At 52.8% G+C, this 27,639-nt stretch overlaps 1 protein-coding gene across 3 annotated transcripts in view; it reads left to right on the top strand.

Annotated features, from left to right (window-relative positions):
- mark4b (MAP/microtubule affinity-regulating kinase 4b) overlaps positions 1-27,639 on the top strand; it is a 143,478-nt gene that overhangs the window by 84,422 nt on the left and 31,417 nt on the right. For all 3 annotated transcript variants that reach the window (XM_070867735.1, XM_070867733.1, XM_070867734.1), the window contains exons 4-11: positions 2,362-2,410; positions 5,219-5,284; positions 11,891-11,961; positions 14,927-14,983; positions 16,227-16,463; positions 20,852-20,971; positions 22,695-22,794; positions 25,450-25,562. In XM_070867735.1, the coding sequence (XP_070723836.1) occupies positions 2,362-2,410; positions 5,219-5,284; positions 11,891-11,961; positions 14,927-14,983; positions 16,227-16,463; positions 20,852-20,971; positions 22,695-22,794; positions 25,450-25,562 (813 nt within the window). The remainder of the gene's footprint in view (positions 1-2,361; positions 2,411-5,218; positions 5,285-11,890; positions 11,962-14,926; positions 14,984-16,226; positions 16,464-20,851; positions 20,972-22,694; positions 22,795-25,449; positions 25,563-27,639) is intronic.

Below are 27,639 nucleotides of genomic sequence, written 5' to 3'. Positions count from 1 at the left end.
CCCCTCCACACCCCCCCCCCCACTCACTCCCCTCCCACCCCCCCACTCACTCCCCTCCCCACCCCCCCACCTCACCTCCCCTCCCACCCCCCCACTCACTCCACTCACTCCCCTCCCACCCCCCCACTCACTCCCCTCCCACCCCCCCACTCACTCCCCTCCCACCCCCCCACTCACTCCCCTCCCACCCCCCCACTCACTCCCTCCCACCCCCCCACTCACTCCCCTCCCACCCCCCACTCACTCCCCTCCCCCCCCCCCAACTCACTCCCCCCTCCCCCCCACTCACTCCCCTCCCCCCCCACTCACTTCCCCCTCCCCCCTCCCCCCTCCCCACCCCTCCGCTGCCACACTCACACTCACTCTCTCACACACACACAATTTCCCCCACACCCCACACACATTCTCTCTCTCTCTCTCTCTCTCTCTCTCTCTCTCTCTCTCTCACACTCTTCCCCCACCCCCCACACTCTCACACACTCTCCTCTACCCTCCCCTGGTCCAATGCAGTCCCCAGTCCTGCACTGCACCAGCCGGAGAGCCAGTGTTTGGCTGGGGGGGGGGGGGGCGGGTGGGTTCGCTTGATTTCAAAGTTCACATCAGCTCAGACTGGGAGGGGACGAGGGGGCAAATGGACTATACCAGTTTGGACTGGGGGTGGGGGGGAATGGACTATGCCAGTTTGGATTGGGAGGGGGCGGAGGGGAATGGACTGTGCCAGTTTGGATTGGGAGGAGGCGGAGGGGAATGGACTGTGCCAGTTTGGATTGTGGGGGAGGCGGGGGGGGAAATGGACTATACCAGTTTGGATTGGGGGGGATGTGGGGAGTAGTGGAGGGCGGAGAGTGATGATCGAGGCGGTGTTTGAGGAAATGGTGGTAGCTTACAATTCAAATATCACTTGGGTATTTCCTTTTTTTTTTAGATTAAAAATCTATCCGTTACAGAAGGTAAGAACTTGCGTTCAATAAGCACCTTTCACATCCTCTGGACTTTCCAAAGCACTTTACAGCCGATGAAGTTTCTAACGTTGTAGTCACTGTTGCGGTGTAGGGAAACGTGGCCGCCAATTTACACACAGCAAGATCCCACAAACAGCAATCTGATAAGTGAGAAGTTAATCTGTTTTTTAGTGGTGTTGGTTGAGGGATAAATACTGGCTAGGACACCGGGGATAACTCTTGAGGGAAGACCTGCATTTATATAGCGCCTTTCAGGACCACCGGACGTCTCAAAGCGCTTTACAGCCAATGAAGTACTTTTTGGAGTGCAGTCCCTGTTGTGATGTGGGAAACTCTGCTTTGGAATAGTGGCCGTGGGATCTTTTGCATCCACCCGAGAGAACAGACGGGGCCTCGGTTTAACGTCTCATGCAAAAGACGGGAAGAGTCGGGGCGATGGAGCGCTGGGCGCGGTTAACTTTCATGAGGCTTCCATTTTTCATAAAGTTGCAGTCCATGGAGGACTTGTGTAAGGTCTCCGTGCACGAGCGACTGTGGAGGTTGCAGTTTACGAGAACCTTGGGCTTTCTTGAGAATAGAAACTCAGATGTGTGGCGGTGGCCTAGTGAGGAGGAGTTGTGTTGGGCCCCCTCCGCTAGAGACCTGGCCACCTCCTGCCATCATCATCATGGGCAGTCCCTCGGAATCGAGGAAGACTTGCTTCCACTCTTAAAATGAGTCCTTAGGTGGCTGAACAGTCCAATACGAGAGCCACAGTCCCTGTCACAGGTGGGACAGACAGTGGTTGAGGGAAAGGGAGGGTGGGACTGGTTTGCCGCACGCTCCTTCCGCTGCCTGCGCTTGGTTTCTGCACGCTCTCGGTGACGAGACTCGAGGTGCTCAGCGCCCTCCCGGATGCACTTCCTCCACTTAGTGCGGACTGGTCTTTGGCCAGGGACTCCCAGGTGTCGGTGGGATGTTGCACTTTATCAGGGAGGCTTTGAGGGTGGTCCCTTGTAACGTTTCCTCTGCCCACCTTTGGCTCGTTTGCCGTGAAGGAGTTCCGAGTAGAGCGCTTGCTTTGGGAGTCTTGTGTCTGGCATGCGAACAATGTGTCCCTGCCCAGCGGAGCAGATCGAGTGTGATCAGTGCTTCGATGCTGGGGATGTTGGCCTGGTCGAGGACGCTGACGTTGGTGCGTCTGTCCTCCCAGGGGATTTGCACGATCTTGCGGAGACATCGTTGGTGGTATTTCTCCAGCGACACACTAATGTGCTGAGAATTCCAGTTTGCACATCTTGTGGCAAACTCCAGGATTCTTGTCGCAGTCTTTTTTCAGACTCTGCTCTCTTGTGTCGTGTTGCAGATTGTACCAAATATTCCATTCTGTCTCTTTTGTTTTTCCTCCTCTCTCTTTCAGCTTTTCAGGGAAGTGAGAATCATGAAGTGTCTGAACCATCCGAATATTGGTGAGTGACGTGGGTTTGGGGTGGATTTTATTCACGTAAGAACGTAAGAAATAGGAGCAGGAGTCAGCCATTCGGCCCCTCGAGCCTGATCCGCCATTCAATAAGATCACGGCTGATCCGATCATGGGCTCAGCTCCACTTCCCCGCCCGCTCCCTATAACCCTCCACTCCCTTATCGTTCAAAAATCTGTCTATCTCCACCTTAAATATATTCAATGACCCAGCCTCCACAGCTCCCTGGGGCAGAGAATTCCACAGATTTACAACCCTCTGAGAGAAGAAATTCCTCCTCATCTCAGTTTTAAATGGGCGGCCCCTTATTCTAAGACCATGCCCCCTAGTTCTAGTCTCCCCCATCAGTGGAAACATCCTCTCTACATCCACCTTGTCAAGCCCCCTCATAATCTTATACGTTTCGATAAGATCACCTCTCATTCTTCTGAATTCCAATGAGTAGAGGCCCAACCTCCTCAACCTTTCCTCATAAGTCAACGCCCTCATCTCCAGAATCAACCGAGTGAACCTTCTCTGAACTGCCTCCAAAGCAAGTATATCCTTCTTTAAATACGGCGAGCCAGATTTGCGAACTTCAACGCTGTTTTCTTTCATCTTTCTTCCAGTTTTCCCCCCTCCCCCGCTGCTGCTAGGGGATGGTTTCATGTGTGGGTGTTGATAGTCTCATGTCTCAGCACTCAGTGGGCAGCACTCTCGCCTCTGAGTCAGGAGGTCGTGGGTTCAAAGTCCCACTCCAGGGACTTGAGCACAAAAATCTAGGCTGACACTCCCAGTGCAGTGCTGAGGGAGCGCCGCACTGTCGGAGGGGCGGTGCTGAGGGAGCGCCGCACTGTCGGAGGGGCAGTGCTGAGGGAGCGCCGCACTGTCGGAGGTGCCGTCTTTCGGATGAGACGTTAAACCGAGGCCCCCCTCTGCTCTCTCTCACGTGAATATAAAAGATCCCATGGCACTATTTCGAAGAAGAGCAGGGGAGTTATCCCCGGTGGACTGGGGCCAATATTTATCCCTCAATCAACATCACAAAAACAGATTATCTGCGTCATTATCACACTGCTCTCTGTGGGAGCTTGCTGTGCGCAAATTGGCTGCTGCGTTTTCCACATTACAACAGCGACTACACTCCAAAAAGTACTTCATTGGCTGTGAAGCGCTTTGAGACATCTGGTGGCCGTGAAAGGCACTATGAATTCAAGTCTGTCTTTCTATTCGGCAACATAAGGCATCACACACGAGTGCCGTTCTATCCTCACCTGACGTTTACCGACATAGTTTTCTAGAGCGCATTTTATGACCACCAAAGGGCTTTACAGCCAGTGAAGTACTTTGTGAAGTGCAGTTGTAATGCAGGCAGCCAGTTTGCGCACAGCAAGCTCCCACAAACAGCAATGTGATAATGACCAGATCATCTGTTTTAATGACATTGATTGAGGAATAAATATTGGGCCCAGGACGCCGGGGAGAACTCCCCTGCTCTTCTCCGAAATAGTGCCCTGGGATCTTTTACGTCCAGCTGAGAGAGCAGACGGGGCCTTGGTTTAACGTCTCATCCGAAAGACGGCACCTCCGACAGTGCAGCACTCCCTCAGCACTGCCCCTCCGACAGTGCGGCGCTCCCTCAGCACTGCCCCTCCGACAGTGCGGCGCTCCCTCAGCACTGCCCCTCCGGCAGTGCGGCGCTCCCTCAGCACTGCCCCTCCGGCAGTGCGGCGCTCCCTCAGCACTGCCCCTCCGGCAGTGCGGCGCTCCCTCAGCACTGCCCCTCCGGCAGTGCGGCGCTCCCTCAGCACTGCCCCTCCGGCAGTGCGGCGCTCCCTCAGCACTGCCCCTCCGGCAGTGCGGCGCTCCCTCAGCACTGCCCCTCTGGCAGTGCGGCGCTCCCTCAGCACTGCCCCTCCGACAGAGCGGCGCTCCCTCAGCACTGCCCCTCCGACAGTCGGTGCTCGCTCAGCACTGCCCCTCCGACAGTGCGGCGCTCCCTCAGTACTGCCCCTCCGACAGTGCGGCGCTCCCTCAGTACTGCCCCTCCGACAGTGCGGCGCTCTCTCAGCACTGCCCCTCCGACAGTGCGGCGCTCCCTCAGCACTGCCCCTCCGACAGTGCGGCGCTCCCTCAGCACTGCCCCTCCGACAGTGCGGCGCTCCCTCAGCACTGCCCCTCCGACAGTGCGGCGCTCCCTCAGTACTGCCCCTCCGACAGTGCGGTGCTCCCTCAGCACTGCCCCTCCGACAGTGCGGCGCTCCCTCAGCACTGCCCCTCCGACAGTGCGGCGCTCCCTCAGCACTGCCCCTCCGACAGTGCGGCGCTCCCTCAGCACTGCCCCTCCGACAGTGCGGCGCTCCCTCAGCACTGCCCCTCCGACAGTGCGGCGCTCCCTCAGTACTGCCCCTCCGACAGTGCGCCGCGCTCTCAGCACTGCCGTGGGACTGTCGGCCTGGATTTATGTGATCAGGTCCCTGGAGTGGGACTCGAACCCACAACCTTCTGACTCCGAGGCGAGAGAGAGTGCTGCCCACTGAGCCACGGCTGACATACAAACACACACAACTTGTAGCGATGGTCGCTAGTTTGGGATACGGAGCCAAGGCGGATAAATGGTGTTGCGGGACAGATTGGCCGTGACCTGATGGAATGGCGGAACAGGCTGAATGGCCTCCCCCTGCTCCTCTGTGGGGAGGTTAAGTGTGCAAAGGGACACGGGCCATAATAATGTGATAAAATAGGCAGAAAGGTTGTGACACAGATTTGCGTCCAACCAATTTATAGCTTGATAATTGATAATTCTTTTTTATGCAGTGAAATTATTCGAGGTGATTGAGACGGAGAAAACACTCTACCTGATGATGGAGTATGCAAGTGGTGGTAAGTCACCAGCCCAATTCCATTTTACACTTGGAAAGAACGCACATGAAAAGGTCTATGTTTATCTTGCAGGATGGAAATGTCTTTCACGCAGTGGGTTATTGTTGGGAGTGCCGTGTCGGGTCGTCAACTCTGGTTGGACGTATTCCTGCACGTTTTGTCACATGACCATCCAACAGCCCTGCCCCCACGTTCCCGCCATTGGTCGCTCGACATGTCCACCCTCGCGGAGCCCCGCCCCCATGCTCCCGCCATTGGTCGCTCGACATGTCCATCCTCGCGGAGCCCCCCCCCCCCCTCCCACGCTACCGGCATTGGTCGTTCGACATGTCCATCCTCGCGGAGCCCCGCCCCCACACTCCCGCCATTGATCGCCCGACACGTCCATCCTCGCGGAGTCCCGCCTCTTCACACGCAATTGGATAGCGAACACACTCTTCATAATCCGATTGGATGGTTCTTAGCTGTTAGTCAAGCGGCCTTTTCGCGCCTCGCCGATCCATCTCTGATATTTTTTTAACCGATAAACAAAAGTATTGAAAGAAAACGATGAAAGAAAGCACACTAGTTATGCTCTCTGTCCTGGAGTTGATCTCCAATTCCTGGACACCTCAAGCCAATCCTGGAGAGTTAGAACGTAAGAACTTAAGAATTAGGAGCAGGAGTCGGCCATTCGGCCCCTCGAGCCTGCTCGGCCATTCAATAAGATCGTGGCTGACCTTCGACCTCAACTCCACTTTCCCGCCCGATCCCCATATCCCTCAATTCCCTTAATATCCAAAAATCTATCGATCTCATCCTTGAATATACTCAACGACTGAGCCTCCACAGCCCTCTGGGGCAGAGAATTCTAAAGATTCACCACCCTCTGAGTGAAGAAGTTTCTCCTCATCTCAGTCCTAAATGGCCGACCCTTTATCCTGAGACTGTGTGACCCCTGGTTCTAGACTCCCCAGCCCAGGGGGGAAACATCCTCCCTCATCTACCCTGTCAAGCCCCTGTAAGAATGTTGTATGTTTCAGTGAGATCACCTCTCATTCTTCTAAACTCTAGAGAATATCGGCCTAGTCTACTCAATCTCTCCTCATAGGACAACCCCCCCATCCCAGGAATCAGTCTGGTGAACCTTCGCTGTACTCCCTCTGTGGCAAGTGTATCCTTCCTTAGGTCAGGAGACCAAAACTGTGCACAATACTCCAGGTGTGGTCTCACCAGGGCCCTATATAATCGCAGTAAGACGTCTTTACTCTTATACTCAAATCCTCCTGTAATAAAGGCCAACAGACCATTTGCTTTAATCACTTGCTGTACCTGCGTGTTAACTTTCAGTGATTGGTGTACGAGGTCACCCAGGTCCCTCTGAACACCAACATTTCCCAATCTCTCTCAGCGTTTAAAAAATACTCTGCTTTTCTATTTTGCCCACCAAAGTGGATAACTTCACATTTCCCCACATTATATTCCATTTGCCATGTTCTTGCCCACTCACTCAGCCTGTCTATATCCGCTTGAAGCCTCTTTGCATCCTCCTCACAACTTACATTCCCACCGAGCTTTGTATCATCAGCAAGCTTGGATATATTACATTTGGTCCCCTCATCCAAATCATCGATATAGTTTGTGACTAGCTGGGGTCCTGACAGCACCCCACTAGTTACAGCCTGCCAACCCGAGAATGACCCGTTTATTCCTACTCTCTATCAGTCCGTTAACCAATCCTCAATCCATGTTAGTATATTACCCCCAATCCCATGAGCCCTAATTTTGTTCAATAACCTCTTGTGTGGCACCTTATCGAATGCCTTCTGAAAATCCAAATATACCACATCCACTGGTTCCCCCTTATCTATTCTGCTAGTTACATCCTCAAAATACTCGAACAGATTTATCACGTGATTTCCCTTTCATAAATCCGTGTTGACTCTGGCCAATCCTATTATTTTCTAAATGCCACTGTTACCACGTCTTTAATAATAGATTCGAGTTATATAATTGCAGTCTGAATAGAAAAAAAGAGTAAAAGAGAATGAAAGAGAAAGAAATGCATTTGTATAGCACCTTTCATGACCACTGGACATCTCAAAAAGTGCTTTACAGCCAATGAAGTACTTTTGGAGTGTAGTCACTGTTGTAATGTGGGAAACCTGGCAGAAAGCTTATGCACAGCAAGCTCCCACAAACAGCAATGTGATAATGAGCCCTAATTTTGTTTGATGACCTCTTTTGTGTGGCACCTTATCGAATGTCTTCTGAAAATCCAAATATACCACATCTACTGGTTCCCCCTTATCTATTCTGCTCCTTGCGGGTTGGCAACCTTTATCATCGACCTGAACGGGCGAAAGAGCCTTGGTTTAACCTTCCAACCGAAAACGGCACCTCCGGCAGTGCTGCACGCCCTCGGTACCACACTGGGAGTGCCGGCCTAGATTGTTGGTTAGAAAGGCTGACTTGATACTTGGCAAAGCTTCCTGCAGGCTCGATCGATCCAAATCAAAAATCGATCCTCCTTTAACCGTCTCTTAAATATTCAAAAAGTGGTATTTAAATCTTGGCCTCATGCATATTCAGATGTATGCAAATCGGATGTTGGCACAGCGCTCGGTTGGCTGGCTTGCTTATCGGGCGGATGTCTTTAGCTATGCAAATTTGCCAGTGATGTCAGTCGGTCTCCAGGGAGATGCCGTCGACCAATCGGAATGCCATCTGCTTGCACATCCTTGCGTGGGCGGCAAAAATGTCAGCCTGTGGGCGAGGAGCCTCCTGGTTTGCCAAGTCCAGGCAGCTTGTGGGCCGTGTACCCCCCCCGCCCCTCTCTAATGCGGCAAGTATCTCGCCTCCCGACTCCCCAAAACCTTTCCACCATCTACAAGACACAAGTCAGGAGTGTGATGGAACACTCCCCACTTGCCTGGATGAGTTGCAGCTTCAATGACACTCGAGAAGCTCAACACCATCCAGGACAAAGCAGCCGCTTTGATCGGCTCGCTACCCACCACCTTCAACATTCACTCCCTCCACCACCGGTGCCCCCTGGCTGCAGTGTGCACCGTCTACAAGATGCACTGCAGCAACTCGCCAAGGCTTCTTCGGCAGCACCTCCCAAACCCGCGACCTCTACCCCCTAGAAGGACAAGGGCAGCAGGCGCATGGGAACACCACCCCCTCCACGTTCCCCTCCCAGTCACACACCATCGCTTGACTTGGAAATATATCGGCCGTTCCTTCATCGTCGCTGGGTCACAATCCTGGAACTCCCTCCCTAACAGCACTGTGGGAGCACCTTCACCACACGGGACTGCAGCGGTTCAAGAAGGCGGCTCACCACCACCTTCTCAAGGGGCAATTAGAGATGGGCAATAAATGCTGGGCCTTGGCAGCGACGCCCACATCCCAGGAATGAATAAATAAAATCTTTTTCAAAATTGGCAACTCGCTCGGCACGGACCAGGACTCGAAGCTGGCACCTGTCCGCCACGCCGAGTTGTACTATCCCAGTGTGAACGCGGGTGAGTTCGGGGAGCAGAGAAAGAGGGTGGAAACGAAAGAAAGACTTGCATTTATATAGCGCCTTTCACAACCACTGGACGCCCCAAAGCATTTTACAGCCAATGAAGTACTTTTGGAGCGCAGTCACTGTTCTAATGTGGGAAACGCGGCAGCCAATTTACGCACAGCAAGCTCCCACAAACAGCAATGTGATAATGACCCAGATAATCTGTTTTAGTGATGTTGATTGAGGGATAAATATTGGCCCCAGGACACCGGGGAGAACTCCCCCGCTCTTCTTCGAAATAGTGGCCGTGGGAACTTTTACATCCACCTGAGAGAGCAGACGGGGCCTCGGTTTAACGTCTCATCTGGAAGACGGCACCTCCGACAGTGCGGCGCTCCCTCAGCACTGCCCCTCCGACAGTGCGGCACTCCCTCAGCACTGCCCCTCCGACAGTGCGGCGCTCCCTCAGCACTGCCCCTCCGACAGTGCGGCGCTCCCTCAGCACTGCCCCTCCGACAGTGCGGCGCTCCCTCAGCACTGCCCCTCCGACAGTGCGGCGCTCCCTCAGCACTGCCCCTCCAACAGTGCGGCGCTCCCTCAGCACTGCACTGGGAGTGTCAGCCTAGATTTTTGTGCTCAAGTCTCTGGAGTGGGACTTGAACCCACGACCTTCTGACTCGGAGGCGAGGGTGCTGCCCATTGAGCCACGGCTGACGCCTAGGAGGAAGAAACCATTTGCCCCGTGGAAGACTGGATCCAGCCTCAGAAAAAGGGGGAATCCATTTTGTTTTCCAAGTCGATGGGGTGGGTGGGGGAGACACCAGACGGATTCGGGGAAACACATTAGCGGACCCTCACTTGCCCCCCTCGCATGCGTTTACCGTTCCCTCGACTCGTCGCCGCTGCTCAAATCACTCGGCGGGAGGCCGGCTCTCCCAGGCCACAGCCTCTGACTGGTTGCCACGGCAACAAGGCCCTGGGTAGATGTGATTGGAGCAGGGGGGGGCCATGTGATCGATCAGCCGGGCTTGTCACATCAATTTGACAGCGTAATGGCCTACTCCTGCACCTATTTTCTATGTTTCTATGTAATTGAAGAATCCAGTGCTCAAAATTCATCACTCAGAAGGGGAAGCGCTAAAGCATCGAGCCACTGGATCTGCTGAGTTGATCACCCCCCCTTCCCCCCCCCCCCCCACCCCACCCCACCCCACACCCCCACCCTCGAGTATTAGTTTTGATTCTGGCCTCTTCTTAACCCCAGTTTCCCCCCCCCCCTCCAGGTCCAAATGGCTCTGATGCTTGCTTGGGTGAGCTTCTCCGAAGGGATTCCTTGTTCTTCGCCTAATTCAACGATAACGGAGTCGTTGACCAATCAGAGCCATCAATGGGTCTACAACAACAACTTGCATTTATCCTTAACCGGGCTTGACAGGGTAGATGCAGGGAGGGTGTTTCCCCCCCCCCCGGGCTGGGGAGTCTAGAACCAGGGGTCACACAGTCTCAGGATAAGGGGTCGGCCATTTAGGACTGAGATGAGGAGGAATCTCTTCACTCGGAGGGTGGTGGATCTTTGGAATTCTCTGCCCCAGAGGGCTGTGGAGGCTCCGTCTTTGAGTATATTCAAGACAGAGGTCGCTAGATTTTTGAATATTAAGGGAATCGAGGGATATGGGGATCGGGCGGGAAAGTGGAGTTGAGGTCGAAGGTCAACCATGATCTTATTAAATGGCGGAGCAGGCTCGAGAGGCCGAATGGCCAACTCCTGCTCCTATGTCTTATGTTCTTACATAGCATCTTTAATGTCGTAAAACGTCAAATTTTAATTTGATCTCAGTTTCTGTTAAAGTTTTATTTGAAAGTTTGTCAAAAAAGGGGACACTTGATTTAAAGTTCTACTTAAAATAGTTGTAGAGCTGTTGCATTACGAGTGGCTCAGCCAGTCACGTGATGTTCACAAGACTCAATAAAACCCCAGCCAGTTGGGTCTGGGTTATCCACGATGAGGTGTGCAGTTGTGAGCCTGGTGGATGAACAGGTATAGGTTGAAGCTCCTTTATCCGGAACCCTCGGGACCTGGCCTGTCCTGGATAAGGGATTTTTCCGGACGAGGGGTGGTCACGTTAAATTGGATGGTTGAGGTCACTGAGCAAGGGGATATCGGGGCTGGGAGTGTGGCAGCGAGATCATTGGGGGGGGTGGTGGATCGCGGGGTCAGGCCAGCGATTGCGGGAGTCGGCAGCGAGGAATGACTTCAATTTGTTCATGTCGGAGTTCGGAGGACGGCAGGAATGAAGATTGAGGGACTCTGTGGCTTCATGGCCTGCTCTGTGCGTTATAGGAACATCAGAAATAGGAACAGGCGCCATTCGGCCCCTCGAGCCTGCTCCGCCATTCAATACGATCATGGCTGATCTGATCTTGGCCTCAACTCCACTTCCCCGCCCGCTCCCCATAACCCTTCACTCCCTTATCGTTCAAAAATCTGTCTATCTCCGCCTGAAATGACCCAGCCTCCACAGCTCTCTGGGGCAGAGGATTCCAAAGATTCCCGACCCTCAGAGAGAAGAAATTCCTCCTCATCTCTGTTCTAAATGGGCGACTCCTTATTCTGAGACTATGCCCCCCTAGTTCTAGATTCCCCCACGAGGGGAAACATCCTCTCTGCATCTACCCTGTCCAGCCCCGTCAGAATCTTAGACGTTTCGATAAGATCACCTCTCATTCTTCTAAACTCCAATGAGTATAGACCCAACCTGCTCAACCTTTCTTCATAGGACAACCCCTTCATCTCAGGAATCGACCGAGTAGACCTTCGAAGGGGGCTGCAGTATTACCTGATTGGTGGGCCACAGGGCAGGGTTTCTGGTGTACAGGCGGTGTCTGGTCGATGGGGGGAGGGGGGGGACACACCTGGATGGAGGGAGGGGGGCACTCCTGCACGGGGAGGGGTAGGGGGCCATTCCTGCATGGAGTGGGGAGTGGTGGGAGGAGGGGGGCACTCCCATACGGGAGGAAGGGGGCACTCCCACACGGGAGGAGGGGGGGCACTCCTGTACGGGGGGCTGTCGCAGGCTGTCGGAGGCTGACCCTGTGTTGTGTCGCTCCAGGTGAAGTGTTCGACTACCTCGTGTCACATGGCCGGATGAAGGAGAAGGAGGCCAGAGCCAAGTTCCGGCAGGTGAGAACTCACGTTCTCGTACTTCATTTCTCTCTCTTTTTTCATCGTTTTAATGTCTAATTTTTCTTTTCCTATTTTTTAAAATCTTGCTCCAGTAGTCCTCGTGTGCATTCATTCTCTCTTCCCCATCCCCCTCTTTACTGCCCGACACACCCTCTCTCTTCATGAGTTCATTTTTCCCTCTCTTGCTCCCCCACTCTCTCTCTCTCTCTCTCTCCCTCTGAACCCACCCCACCGAACCTCCTCTCTCTTCCTCTGACCACCCCCCCCACCCCCCACTGCTGGAACCTTTCTCTCTCTCTCTCTCTCTCTCTCTCTCTTTTTCACTCTCTCTCACTGTTTTTATGTCAGTGTATTGCAATTGAGATTGCGGGTTTGAACAAATTGAGGCCTGTACCTTGTGCGATGCGAGTAATTTATTTCCGGCCCCGGGCCCAGCGGGTGCTGATGTCGGTCGTAGCGATGCCCCGCTGACCCGGCTAACTTGGCTCGGGGACCGATTTTCCCTGGGATCGGCCCGGCTTCGCATGTCTCGGTCCAGAGGTGGTTACAGACTGGGCCATGGTGAAATTCTACATTAGGATGGAGAATGAAACAGTTAATTCAGAGACCATGGTCCAGAACTTAAAGAAGGGTAACTTTGAAGGTATGAGGCGTGAATTGGCTGGGATAGATTGGCGAATGATACTTAAGGGGTTGACAGTGGATGGGCAATGGCAGACATTTAGAGACCGCATGGATGAACTACAACAATTGTACATCCCTGTCTGGCGTAAAAATAAAAAAGGGGAGATGGCTCAACCGTGGCTATCAAGGGAAATCAGGGATAATATTAAAGCCAAGGAAGTGGCATACAAATTGGCCAGAAATAGCAGCGAGCCCGGGGACTGGAATAAATTTAGAACTCAGCAGAGGAGGACAAAGGGTTTGATTAGGGCAGGGAAAATAGAGTAGGAGAGGAAGCTTGCAGGGAACATTAAAATGGATTGCAAAAGCTTCTATAGATATGTAAAGAGAAAAGGTTTAGTAAAGACAAATGTAGGTCCCCTGCAGTCAGAATCAGGGGAAGTCATAACGGGGAACAAAGAAATGGCAGACCAATTGAACAAGTACTTTGGTTCGGTATTCACTAAGGAGGACACAAACAACCTTCCGGATATAAAAGGGGTCAGAGGGTCTAGTAAGGAGGAGGAACTGAGGGAAATCCTTATTAGTCGGGAAATTGTGTTGGGGAAATTGATGGGATTGAAGGCCGATAAATCCCCAGGGCCTGATGGACTGCATCCCAGAGTACTTAAGGAGGTGGCCTTGGAAATAGCGGATGCATTGACAGTCATTTTCCAACATTCCATTGACTCTGGATCAGTTCCTATCGAGTGGAGGGTAGCCAATGTAACCCTACTTTTTAAAAAAGGAGGGAGAGAGAAAGCAGGGAATTATAGACCGGTCAGCCTGACATCAGTAGTGTGTAAAATGATGGAATCAATTATTAAGGATGTCATAGCAGTGCATTTGGAAAGCGGTAACATGATAGGTCCAAGTCAGCATGGATTTGTGAAAGGGAAATCATGCTTGACAAACCTTCTGGAATTTTTTGAGGATGTTTCCAGTAGAGTGGACAAGGGAGAACCAGTTGATGTGGTGTATTTGGACTTTCAGAAGGCTTTCGACAAGGTCCCACACAAGAGATTAATGTGCAAAGTTAAAGCACATGGGATTGGGGGTAGTGTGCTGACGTGGATTGAGAACTGGTTGGCAGACAGGAAGCAAAGAGTAGGAGTAAATGGGTACTTTTCAGAATGGCAGGCAGTGACTAGTGGGGTACCGCAAGGTTCTGTGCTGGGCTGTTTACATTGTACATTAATGATTTAGACGAGGGGATTAAATGTAGTATCTCCAAATTTGCGGATGACTCTAAGTTGGGTGGCAGTGTGAGCTGCGAGGAGGATGCTATGAGGCTGCAGAGTGACTTGGATAGGTTAGGTGAGTGGGCAAATGCATGGCCGATGAAGTATAATGTGGATAAATGTGAGGTTATCCACTTTGGTGGTAAAAACAGAGAGACAGACTATTATCTGAATGGTGACAGATTAGGAAAAGGGGAGGTGCAACGAGACCTGGGTGTCATGGTACATCAGTCATTGAAGGTTGGCATGCAGGTACAGCAGGCGGTTAAGAAAGCAAATGGCATGTTGGCCTTCATAGCAAGGGGATTTGAGTACAGGGGCAGGGAGGTGTTGCTACAGTTGTACAGGGCCTTGGTGAGGCCACACCTGGAGTATTGTGTACAGTTTTGGTCTCCTAACTTGAGAAAGGACATTCTTGCTATTGAGGGAGTGCAGCGAAGGTTCACCAGACTGATTCCTGGGATGGCGGGACTGACATATCAAGAAAGACTGGATCAACTGGGCTTGTATTCACTGGAGTTCAGAAGAATGAGAGAGGATCTCATAGAAACGTTTAAAATTCTGACGGGTTTAGGCAGTTTAGATGCAGGAAGAATGTTCCCGATGTTGGGAAAGTCCAGAACCATGGGTCACAGTCTGAGGATAAGGGTTAAGCCATTTTGGACCGAGATGAGGAGAAACTTCTTCATCCAGAGAGTGGTGAACCTGTGGAATTCTCTACCACAGAAAGTAGTTGAGGCCAATTCACTAAATATATTCAAAAAGGAGTTAGATGTAGTCCTTACTACTAGGGGGATCAAGGGGTATGGCGAGAAAGCAGGAATGGGGTACTGAAGTTGCATGTTCAGCCATGAACTCATTGAATGGCGGTGCAGGCTAGAAGGGCCGAATGGCCGACTCCTGCACCTATTTTCTATGTTTCTATGCGGGAGCTTTGAGAGCGAAGTGGGCACAGGCGGACTTCACGGTCTGAGTGCAATTGCGGCTCTCTCCGGGGACAGCCGCTGTGGGATGAACGTTCAGGCCGAGGATTGATTCCTGTGTTAACTGCGTTCCAGATCGTGTCTGCAGTGCAGTACTGCCACCAGAGAAACATCGTGCACCGCGATCTGAAGGTAGGCCGCCATTTAGACAAGTGTTGCTTTTTAAATGCAGGTACAACGTCTCCAATCCGGTGACTGAGACCGTGCCGGTTTGTGGCTTTTTCCGGATTTCTGAATGGGGTCGTTCGGGCCGGGGTCGAGGGTCATTTGGATCGGACCGGGGTCGAGGGTCATTCGGCAAGACTCTGACCGATCGCACGCCGTTTAAAACATACCGGCGAAGCCGATAACTCGTCCGGCCCGTGGGCTTTCTGTCAATAATTCCGGATTTTATTTTACTAAACAGAAAAGGGGATTTTCTCAAAAATGTTGGCTTTTCGGCCAATTCCCATGTGAGACGTTGAACCTGTAGAACGTGGGACTGCCGCCATTTCTTTATGTTCCCGCTGGGCGACGCGTTTTCCGACTGAGCGATCCGGGAGCAGTCGGGCCTGGTTGGCAACATCTCGGACCTGGAGGTTTTGAAACTCCGCGGGGGGGGGGGCTCCGTCACGCTGCGGGATTTTGCCCCGGAGCGGCGTGAAAGGCAGCGGAGAAGGTCTCCCGCCGCGATCCTCGGGTCGGGTTTTGAAGCGGCGCTGAGCTGCGCTGGGTGTGCAAACGCCTCTTGTGGCGACGCCGGCGCGAATTTGGACTTTTACCCGACCTGTCTGCCCGGAGATGCGCCCGCGACGACCGCCTGGGAAATCGGCGCGGTCCGGTATAGCCGGCGGGCAGAGAGGACGGTAAATACTCCGCAGGTAAGCGCGAGCGTTTGTTCTTTTGGCGATGTGTGTTGTGGAGGCGCGGGCAAAGTTTTGGGAATGCTTTTAAGGTTTCCCCCGCCACCCCAGGCCCCCTCGCGGAGCCCGGTTCTTTAGCTCGGGAGTTGCCCATCCTCGTGCTATGAGAGGTGTACGCACGGCCCAGGTGCCCAAACTCCGTCACCGAAACGCAAACTATTCCCGGCCGCTAACTTTCCCGCCCCGCCTCCATTCTCGCCCCGGAAACAGAGAAATGCCTAAATTCTCGCCCTCGCTCTCTCTCGCTCTCTCTCGCCCTCTCTCGCCCTCTCTCGCCCTCTCTCGCCCTCTCTCGCTCTCTCTCGCTTTCTCTTTCTCGCTCTCTCTCGCTCTCTCTCTCTCGCTCTCTCTCTCTCGCCCTCGCTCTCTCGCTCTCGTTCTCGCTCTCGTTCTCTCGCTCTCTCGCTCTCTCGCTCTCTCACTCTCTCACTCTCTCACTCTCTCACTCTCTCACTCTCCTTCCTCCCCTCCAGGCCGAGAACCTTCTCCTCGACGCCGACTGCAACATCAAGATTGCCGACTTTGGCTTCAGCAACGAGTTCCAGTTCGGGAACAAGCTGGACACGTTCTGCGGGAGCCCTCCCTACGCAGCTCCCGAGCTCTTCCAGGGCAAGAAGTACGACGGCCCCGAGGTGGACATCTGGAGTCTGGGGGTCATCCTGTACACGCTGGTCAGCGGCTCGCTGCCTTTCGACGGCCAGAACCTGAAGGTGAGGGAACTGCGCCTGTGGGACGGGGAGGTCGGGGCAATTTGTTCACCGTTCCATAAGAATTAGGAGTCGGCCATTCGGCCCCTCGGGCCCGCTCCACCATTAACTACAATCATTGGCTGATCTGATCTTGGCCTCAACTCCAATTCCCTGCCCGCTCCCCATAACCCTTCACTCCCTTATCATTCAAAAATTAGTCTATCTCCACCTTAAATAGATTCAGTGACCCAGCCTCCACAGCTCTCTGGGGCAGAGAATTCCACAGATTCACGAGAAGAAATTCCTCCTCATCTTCGTCTTAAATGGGCGACCCCTTATTCTGAAACTATGCCCCCCTAGTTCTAGATTCCCCCACGAGGGGAAACATCCTCTCTGCATCTACCCTGTCCAGCCCCCTCAGAATCTTATACGTTTCAATAAGATCCCCTCTCATTCTTCTAAACTCCAATGAGTACAGGCCCAACCTGCTCAACCTTCCCTCATAAGACAACCCTGCTCTAATTCTTTCTACCTGTCGATTTAACCTCCTCATCAACCCCCCCTCCCCAGCACCACCAACATACGCGTGCACACACACTCCCACTCCCTCTCTCACCCCTCCAAGGTTGACGAGAGTAGCAGAAACATAGAAAATAGGAGCTGGAGTAGGCCATTCGACCCCTCGAGCCTGCACCGCCATTCACTATGATCATGGCTGATCCTCTATCTCAACACCACATTCCCGCTTTTCCCCCCATACCCCTCGATGCCTTTTGTCCTGCTGCCGAGAGACGATGAGACGAATCAGGACGTCGCGTACAGACCGAGGGAGGCGAGGAGCAGAGTTGCCAACTCTCCAGGATTGCCCTGGAGTGGAGTCTCCAGGAATTAATCTTCAGGAAGTGGCTGTGAACAAAAGCCCCGGGGGAAAGACAAATCGCATTTCACTACGTTAACGGCACTATATTGTTACTGGACTAGTAATCCAGGGACCTAGACCAATGAGAAATGAGGTCGAATCCCACCACGGCAGCTGGGGAATTTGGTGTCAGTAATGGTAACCTGTAACTACCAGAGCTTCGTAAAATCCCAGCTGGTTCACTGATGCCCTTTAGGGAAGGAAATCTGCCGCCCTTACCCGGTCTGGCCGATATGTGACTCCAGACCCACAGCAATGTGATTGGCTCTTAACTGCCCCCTCTGAAATGGCCCAGCGAGGCACTAGGAAAACCTTCACCACACGGGACTGCAGCGGTTCAAGAAGGCGGTTCACCACCAGGTTCTCAAGGGGCAATTAGGGATGGGCAATAAATGCCGGCCTTGCCAGCGACACCCACATCCAATGAATTTTTTTTAAAAAGTACTGCTGCCAATCGTACCATCCCAAACACCAGACCCTCGCGAGCGTTGGTGGCTGAGCGCTTGTTTTCCGGCTTGCCGGCGAGAGGCGCATGTCCTTTGACCTCAGCCACCATGTGCGACAAACTGGGCCCCGTCTGCTTGTCCAATCAGGCTTTCCGCGTGGGGGTGGATCCCTCAGCCCAGGGACTTCCCGCAGCTCGCTTCAGAGAGCGGAGTGGCAGAACCGATCGGAGTGTGACCTCTCACCCCTGGGCTCTGACCCAGAGTGCTACAGCACCCAATATGGGCACAGTCGGTCAGCCAGTGAGATTTCTAGTCAACTACAGGAAGCGAAGAATCGTTGGCTAAAAGTGGACTGTCGATATTCAAATAAAATTGGAACAAAATTGTGTCTGAAGGCCACACTTGAACTTTGAGGCAGAGAAGAGACTAAAATTAAAATGGTTTCTGGGATTAAACCAACTCTGATATTGCCCTTGGAGAGTGCAGGGCAGATTCTCCACCGTGATTCCAGAACTAAAAGTGTGCAATAGATGAGTCTTGTATTCCCTTGAGTATAAAAAGTTATGGGATAATCTAATTGAGTTGTTTAAGATGATTAAAGGGTTGATAGGGCAGTTGGCAATAAACTCTCTCCTCTGAAAGAAAGACTTGCATTTATATAGCGCCTTTCATGACCATCAGATGTCCCAAAGTGCTTTACAGCCAATGAAGTACTTTTGAAATGTAGTCACTGTTGTATTGTAGGAAACACGGCAGCTAATTTGTGCACAGCAAGCTCCCACAAACAGCAATGTGATAATGACCCAGATAATCTGTTTTTGTTATGTTGATTGAGGGATAAATATTGGGCCCAGGAGACCGGGGAGAACTCCCCTGCTCTTCTTCGAAATAGTGCCGTGGGATCGTTTACGTTCACCTAAGAGGGCAGACGGGGCCTCGGTTTAACGTCTCATCTGAAAGACATCCCCTCCGACAGTGCGGCGCTCCCTCGGCTCTGCCCCTCCGACAGTGCGGCGCTCCCTCGGCTCTGCCCCTCCGACAGTGCGGCGCTCCCTCGGCTCTGCCCCTCCGACAGCGCGGCGCTCCCTCGGCACTGCCCTTCCGACAGTGCGGCGCTCCCTCGGCTCTGCCCCTCCGACAGTGCGGCGCTCCCTCGGCACTGCCCCTCCGACAGTGCGGCGCTCCCTCGGCACTGCCCCTCCGACAGTGCGGCGCTCCCTCGGCACTGCCCCTCCGACAGTGCGGCGCTCCCTCGGCACTGCCCCTCCGACAGTGCGGCGCTCCCTCGGCACTGCCCCTCCGACAGTGCGGCGCTCCCTCGGCACTGCCCCTCCGACAGTGCGGCGCTCCCTCGGCACTGCCCCTCCGACAGTGCGGCGCTCCCTCGGCACTGCACTGGGAGTGTCAGCCTAGATCTTTGTGCTCAAGTCCCTGGAGTGGGAGAGTCAGGAACAAGTGGGCATAACCTTAAAATTAGAGCCAGGCCGTTCAGGCGTGATGTCAGGAAGCACTTCTTCACACACAATTCTAGTGGAAATTTGGAAAACTCGCCCCCAAAATCGTGTTGAGGCGGGGGGGGGGGGTGGGGTGATAGATTTTTGATATGAAAGGATATCAAGGGATAGGAAACTGAGGTGAGCAGATGGAGTTAAGATACAGATCACCCACGATCTAACTGAAGGGCGGGACATGCTGGAGGGGTTCGCCCTGTTCCTATGCTGCTGTGATCGGAGTTGATGTGAGTTGTGTGAGAAGGGAAACTACAGCTGGGGTCATTCTTGAAACGCAACTTTCGGGATAAAGCATCTTAAAGACCGGAGCAAAAATATGGAACGCAAAACACACAGCTTCTGACTTAAATTTTTCCAGAACTAAATTTAAAACCCTGACCCAATCTTGGGAGCAAAAGAAGCAACTGCTAAATGCCAGCTCTGAAATAAGCAGTACGGACCCACTGAGGCATGGGCTGGCTTCAGGGAGCCGTTGGCTGTTTGACGACCGTGTACACTCACTAATCCGCACTCCTCTGCGAAGCACCTTTGCTCGAGCTAACTCGTGCGTCTTCTCCCCATCGAAGGCCTCGAATCATAGAAATTTACAGCACGGAAGGAGGCCATTTCGGCCCATCGTGTCCGCGCCGGCCGACAAAGAGCTACCCAGCCTAATCCCACTTTCCAGCTCTCGGTCCGTAGCCCTGTAGGTTACGGCACTCCAAGTGCACATCCAAGTACTTTTAAAATGTGGTGAGGGTTTCTGCCTCTACCACCCTTTCAGGCAGTGAGTTCCGCCCCAGACCCCCACCGCCCTCTGGGTGAAGAAATCTCCCCTCAAATCCCCTCTAAACCTCCCCCAATTACTTTAAATCTATGCTCCCTGGTTGTTGACCCCTCTGCTAAAGGAAACAGGTCCTTCCTATCCACTCTATCCAGGCCCCTTATAATTTTATACACCTCAATCAGGTCTCCCCTTAGCCTCCTCTGTTCCAAGGAAAACAACCCCAGCCTATCCAATCTTTCCTCATCGCTAAAATTCTCCAGTCCAGGCAATATCCTGGTAAATCTCCTCTGTACCCTCTCCAGTGCAATCACATCTTTCCTGTAATGTGGTGAGCAGAACTGCACGCAGTACTCCAGCTGTGGCCTAACTAGTGTTTTATACAGTTCAAGTATAACCCCCCTGCTCTTGTATTCTGTGCCTCAGCTAATAAAGGCAAGTATTCCGTATGCCTTCTTACCCACCTTATCTACCTGCCCTGCTACCTTCAGGGATCTGTGGACATGCACTCCAGGGTCCCTCTGTTCCTCTACACTTCAGTGTCCTACCATTTAATGTGTCTTCCCTTTCCTTGTTAGCCCTCCCCAAATGCATGACCTCACACTTCTCCGACTGGAATTCCATTTGCCACTGTTCTGCCCACCTGACCAGTTGATCGATATCTTCCTGCAGTCCACAGCTTTCTTCTTCATTATCAACCGCACGGCTGATTTTTCGCGTCATCCGGAAACGTCTCGATGAGGGTTAACGTCGGTGCTTTGTGTCCGCAGGAGCTGAGGGAGCGAGTGCTGAGGGGGAAGTACCGAGTCCCCTTCTACATGTCGACCGACTGCGAGAATATCCTCAAACGCTTTCTCGTACTCAACCCCGCCAAACGGGGTACGCTAGAGGTAAGCCGAACTTAACCAGAAGCCATGAATCCGAGAACCACCTTTTGGAACTCCGTTTCCCCCTCCTCCCTGGTGGTTTATACCATTCATCATCATCAGAGGCAGCCCCTCAGAATCGAGGAAGACTTGCTTCCACTCTAAAAATGAGTCCTTAGGTGGCTGAACAGTCCAATACGAGAGCCACAGTCCCTGTCACAGGTGGGACAGACAGTGGTTGAGGGAAGGGGTGGGTGGGACTGGTTTGCCGCACGCTCCTTCCGCTGCCTGCGCTTGGGTTTCTGCACGCTCTCGGCGACGAGACTCGAGGTGCTCAGTGCCCTCCCGGATGCACTTCCTCCACTCAGGGCGGACTGGTCTTTGGCCAGGGACTCCCAGGTGTCGGTGGGGATGTTGCACTTTATCATGGAGGCTTTGAGGGTGTCCTTTGTAACGTTTCCTCTTAATATAGCATTGGAGCTCTGTTGACCAGGGAACATGGTAAGCCCCCACCAAGAGGGCTGCTCCTCTCCCTCCACGCACCAATATGGGCTTGTTACAGGATATATACATTGGTGGGGGAGCAGCAGATGAGAGATAAATAGTAGTATATCAGATTTGGTACTTAGTCCATGCATGAACTCTCTGTAGTTTTATGTCAAAGGATATGCATTTGACAAGTGTATTTTTCCTCTTTAATATGCAAAGTACTGAGAACAGTTCTAGTCTCCATAAACCACACTTGGAGCACTGTGGATGCATTGGCTGTAATCTACCAAAATTCCCTGGATTCTGGGGCGGTCCCAGCAGATTGGAAAACTGCAAATGTAACAAACGCCCCTATTTAAAAAAAAAAAAAAAGGAGGCAGACAGAAAGCAGTGATCTATAGACCAGTGAGCCTAACATCTGTCGTTGGGAAAATGCTGGTGTCCGTTATTAAGGAAGCAGTAGCAGGACATTTGGAAAAACATAATTCTATCAAGCAGTCAGCATGGTTTTATGAACGGGAAATCATGTTTGACAAATTTGCTGGAGTTCTTTGAGGATGTAACGGGCAGGGTGGATAAGGGGGAACCAGTGGATGTGGTGTATTTGGATTTCCAGAAGGCATTTTTGACTAGGTGCCACAAAAGAGGTTACTGCACAAGATAAAAGTTCACGGGGTTGGGGGTAATATATTAGCATGGATAGAGGATTGGCTAACTAACAGAAAACAGAGAGTCGGGATAAATGGGTCATTTGGGGCCCTGGACAGTGGGAAAGGAGGTAAAGGGGCAGGTGATGCATTTCCTGCGCTTGCATGGGAAGGTGCCATGGGAAGGGGAGGGGTTGCCGGGGGTGACTAGCTATTAAGAACTAGTTGGTTTATTAGCAAGGGTTTAACAATCACACGACACATTACCAGTTCCGTCCACAAGGCTCACAACCACCTGCCCCATCGTGGATCCCCCGAACCCAACTGGCCGGGGTTTTATTGAGTCTTGTGAACATCTCGTGACTGGCTAAGCCACTCCCAACTCAACAGCTCTACCAACCTGTGAGCATGCTCACCAGGCGCATACCTCACAGGTGTCAGCTGAAAAGCACCTTGGGATATTTTAGTGTGTTAAAGGCAGGTTGTTGTTTAGCAATTTCGCCAGGCGGTCTGGTCAGGAACCAGATGTTTGCCCCTTCGGTCAGCTCGAGCACCGTGGGTCGACGTCAATGGGCCCAACACTAACTCTCCACCCCTCCCTGTCTCTCCAGCAAATCATGAAGGACAAATGGATAAACGTTGGCTGTGACGGTGAGGAGCTTCGACCGTACATGGAGCCCGAGCAGGACCTGGGCGACAACAAGCGCATTGGTGAGGAAGGAAACTCGTTCAGCGCCGAACACTGCCATTTATTCATAGCCGCCTTGTTTAAGCTGCTCGCGTTCGGTGATTATTTAAGACACGTGTGTTGGTGATCAAGGCCTCCGTTTCTCTACAAAAAAGGAAAAGAGGAAGGGCCCCCCCCCTCAAAGGTTGAGAAGGTCCACCTCCCCTCCATAGGAACAGGAGAACATAAGAAATAGGAGTCGGCCATTCAGCCCCTCGAGCCTGTTCCGCCATTCAATGAGATCACGGCTGATCTGTATCTTAACTCCATCTACATAAGAACATTATAGGAGCAGGAGTCGGCCATTCGGCCCCTCGAGATTGCTCTGCCATTCAATAAGACCATGGCTGCTCTGATCTTGGCCTCAGCTCCACTTCCCTGCCCGCTCCCCATAACTCTTTACTCCCTTATCCTTCAATAATCTGTCTATCTCCACCTTAAATATATTCAATGTCCCAGCTCTCCGGGGCAGAGAATTCCACAGATTCACCACCCTCTGAGAATAAATTCCTTCTCATCTCTGTTTTTGTTCCGTAAGCCTTAACACCCTTGGCTAACAAAACATTATCGATGTTAGTTTGGTGTCCCTTTGTGCCAAGTTAAGGTGGTTTTGTGGTGTGGGCCCCCTCGCTCATGAGGAGCTAGGCCGAGAATGGGACCAAACTCCCGGTCCAGCATTCAAGGGTTGGGAGGCGATTAGCCGCCTTGAACTTGTTCACCAACACTGGCTCACGGCCCGGGGAGGAGTCTGAGACATGGCTGACAGCTACAACTCTGTGGATACAACTGCCGTGGAGGCTGTTGTTCAACGAGTCCATGGGACACCTCATCCGTCTCTGAATGGAGGAGCTGCGATGCCGCGGAGACCTGTGTGACACTGTGTGCTTGTCTATCCCCTGTTATTTGAAATATCAAAATATTAAACTCCAGCCTAGTTGAAGGATTATTAACATCAGCAGAAAATCGTGTCGATACTTGATGTCTCCACAGTAAGAGGAGACTAATTGATGTCCTGTTACTGACTGCTTTATTTTTGATCGGGGCCCAGGAGAGGCGAGAATTTAGGGCCCAGGAGAGGCGAGAGTTTAGGGCCCAGGAGAGGCGAGAGTTTAGGGCCCAGGAGAGGCGAGAGTTTAGGGCCCAGGAGAGGCGAGAGTTTAGGGCCCAGGAGAGGCGAGAGTTTAGGGCCCAGGAGAGGCGAGAGTTTAGGGCCCAGGAGAGGCGAGAGTTTAGGGCCCAGGAGAGGCGAGAGTTTAGGGCCCAGGAGAGGCGAGAGTTTAGGGCCCAGGAGAGGCGAGAGTTTAGGGCCCAGGAGAGGCGAGAGTTTAGGGCCCAGGAGAGGCGAGAGTTTAGGGCCCAGGAGAGGCGAGAGTTTAGGGCCCAGGAGAGGCGAGAGTTTAGGGCCCAGGAGAGGCGAGAGTTTAGGGCCCAGGAGAGGCGAGAGTTTAGGGCCCAGGAGAGGCGAGAGTTTAGGGCCCAGGAGAGGCGAGAGTTTAGGGCCCAGGAGAGGCGAGAGTTTAGGGCCCAGGAGAGGCGAGAGTTTAGGGCCCAGGAGAGGCGAGAGTTTAGGGCCCAGGAGAGGCGAGAGTTTAGGGCCCAGGAGAGGCGAGAGTTTAGGGCCCAGGAGAGGCGAGAGTTTAGGGCCCAGGAGAGGCGAGAGTTTAGGGCCCAGGAGAGGCGAGAGTTTAGGGCCCAGGAGAGGCGAGAGTTTAGGGCCCAGGAGAGGCGAGAGTTTAGGGCCCAGGAGAGGCGAGAGTTTAGGGCCCAGGAGAGGCGAGAGTTTAGGGCCCAGGAGAGGCGAGAGTTTAGGGCCCAGGAGAGGCGAGAGTCTAGGGCCCAGGAGAGGCGAGAGTCTAGAGCCCAGGAGAGGCGAGAGTCTAGGGCCCAGGAGAGGCGAGAGTCTAGGGCCCAGGAGAGGCGAGAGTTTAGGGCCCAGGAGAGGCGAGAGTTTGGAGCCCTGGGGCAGCACGGGCCCAGCCCACACTGTGCGATATGTGTGCGCACTGGGTCCGTGCAGCAGAGCAGGTCTCCAGCCGTCCTGGTTAACCCTTGCCACTGGACTAAGACCTCGCTCTGTCAAGCCCCGTGTGGTGGCTGGTGTGCAACGGCCACCCCACGTTAAAAAAATCCACGCACAGGCATCTTCCACCCTTCAGGATGTAGTTCGGGACTTGGAATATGAGGGGGCTTGACAAGGTGGATGCAGAGAGGATGTTTCCACTGATGGGGGAGACCAGAACTAGGGGGCATGATCTTAAAATAAGGGGCCACACATCTAAAACAGAGTTGAGGAGGAATTTCTTCTCTGAGGGTTGTAAATCTGTGGAATTCGCTGCCTCAGAGAGCTGTGGAAGCCGGGACATTGAATAAATTTAAGACAGAGATAGACAGTTTCTTAACCGATAAGGGGGCGGGCAGGGAAGTGGAGCTGAGTCCATGATCGGATCAGCCATGATCGTATTAAATGGCGGAGCAGGCTCGAGGGGCCGTATGGCCTACTCCTGCTCCTGTTTCTTATGTTCTTATCAGGTCCCTCATTGAAATACCCGTGAACGCATCCCCTTTTTGGTGTGGAAGCAAGTCATCCTCGATACGAGGGGCACCTCAAACTAATACTATCTCCTGTGTTTCTTCGATAGAATTGATGGTCGCAATGGGTTACACGCGGGAAGAAATCAAAGAAGCTCTGACCAAGCACAAGTACAACGAAGTGACGGCTACCTACCTGCTCCTGGGCAGGAACAAAAGTGAGGTAAAAGGCCACACCTCCAGCACGTCAATCTGCGCTGTGGGCGGATCAATGGGTTGTCATGGTGATTTCTCGCCTCTGGCACCAAGGTTCAATTCCAACCGCAAACTGATTGAACGAAAGGCCGAGGCATAGAATACAAGAGCAGGAGGGTGGGGTTATGCTTGAAAACTGTACACCACACTAGATAGGCCGCAGCTGGAGTACTGCGTGCAGTTCCGGTCACCGCGTTACAGGAAGATGTGATTGCACTGGAGAGGGGATTTACCAGGATGTTGCCAGGACTGGAAAACTTCAGCTATGAGGAAGGATTGGATAGGCTGGGGTTGTTTTCCTTGGAACGGAGGAGGCTGAGGGGAGGTTTAATTGAGGTGTGTAAAATTATCAGGGGCCTGGATAGAGTGGATAGGGAGGACCTATTTCGCTTAGCAGAGAGGTCAACAACGTAAGAACATAAGAAATAGGAGCAGGAGTCGGCCATACGGCCCCTCGAGCCTGCTCCGCCATTTAATACGACCATGGCTGATCCGATCATGGACTCAGCTCCACTTCCCTGCCCGCTCCCCATCACCCCTTACTCCCCTTAAAGCAATTGGTGGAGGGATTGGAGGGGAGATGAGGAAACGTTTCTTCACCCAGAGGGTGTTGGGGGTCTGGGGCGGAACTCACTGCCCGAAAGGGTGGTAGAGGCAGAAACCCTCACCACATTTAACAAGTACTTGGATGTGCACCTGAAGTGCCGTAACCTACAGGGCTACGGACCGAGAGCTGGAAAGTGGGATTAGGCTGGGTAGCTCTTTTTCGACCGGCGCGGACACGATGGGCCTCCTGTGCAGTAATTTTCCATGAGAGGCAACGCTGCACTGTAAGATTCCTGAATAAAACGAATCTGGGACAGTTTACAGACCCAAGTTCCAGTGGGTCCGAGGCATAGCCAGAAAGTTACATAATTTGGCACTAAATTGGCATGATGGAAGAGAAATGGAATTGATGCAAAGGCACAGGAATGAAGTTTTTTTGAGGTTGGGTGTTTGAGCAGAGCAAAGAGGAGTTGCCCTGGACATCTCACCCACCGTTACACCTGACCTGGTGCGGGGCTATGCAATATCTTCTTTACCGCATCATAAACACATAATTACAAGATGGCTCCGTTACATAGGAACTTGTCAGGTGACATGGTCACATGTTCCTTTTATTTGTTCCACATCAGTTGCATTACCACAGTAGTCCACTGGGTGGAGCAGTATATTACATTGGTTTGGCACTGAGCCCGAGCACGGAGTTGCCTCAATGCAACTCTCTCCTCGATCGAGTGCAATATTACATGAGGAAATAAGAGGGGGAAAAACAGCAGAGTAAAGGGTCTAAGCTCCTGCGTACAAATTGGAGCCAACTGTGTGTCGTGGAGGGGCTGAGTTGGGCTGATCCATTTCCCCCTCCGTCGCTCCATCAGGTGGCACATTCCTCCTCCGAAACAAGACCTACAGACGGTGTTGAACGAACGCCCATTCACCTGCTGCTGTGATCATTTCCACAGCTTGTGTGTTAGGAATTTTGTTTAATTTTTATTTATTCGTTCTCGGGATGTGGGTGTTGCTGGCAAGGCCGGCATTTATTGCCCATCCCTAATTGCCCCCTTGAGAAGGTGGTGGTGAGCCGCCTTCTTGAACCGCTGCAGTCCCGTGGGGTGAAGGTGCTGACTTTGTCGGAGCGGTTTGGTACGACGCAGTGTCTCGCTGGGGCCATTTCAGAGAGGGCAGTTCATGATCAACCACATCGCTGTGGGTCTGGAGTCACATATCGGCCAGACCGAGTAAGGGCGGCAGATTTCCTTCCCTAAAGGGGCATTAGTGAACCCGACAATCCGGTAGTCAATGGTCACTATTACTGACACGAGCTTTTTAATTCCATATTTATTTAATTAACTGAATTTAAATTCCCCAGCTGCCGTGGTGGGATTCGAACTCGGGTCTCCGGATCATCAGTCCAGGCCTCGGGATTACTGGTCCTGTGACATAACCGCTATGCCACCGTACCCCTTGTTCTGCAAGAGGAATGCAGAAATGTGTGTGGCGATTCA

Source organism: Pristiophorus japonicus, chromosome 26, assembly GCF_044704955.1.
Source record: "Pristiophorus japonicus isolate sPriJap1 chromosome 26, sPriJap1.hap1, whole genome shotgun sequence".
Lineage (NCBI taxonomy): Eukaryota > Metazoa > Chordata > Chondrichthyes > Pristiophoridae > Pristiophorus > Pristiophorus japonicus.
Note: the sequence above shows the minus strand (reverse complement) of the source record. Positions and strands in the feature narration are given on the sequence as shown.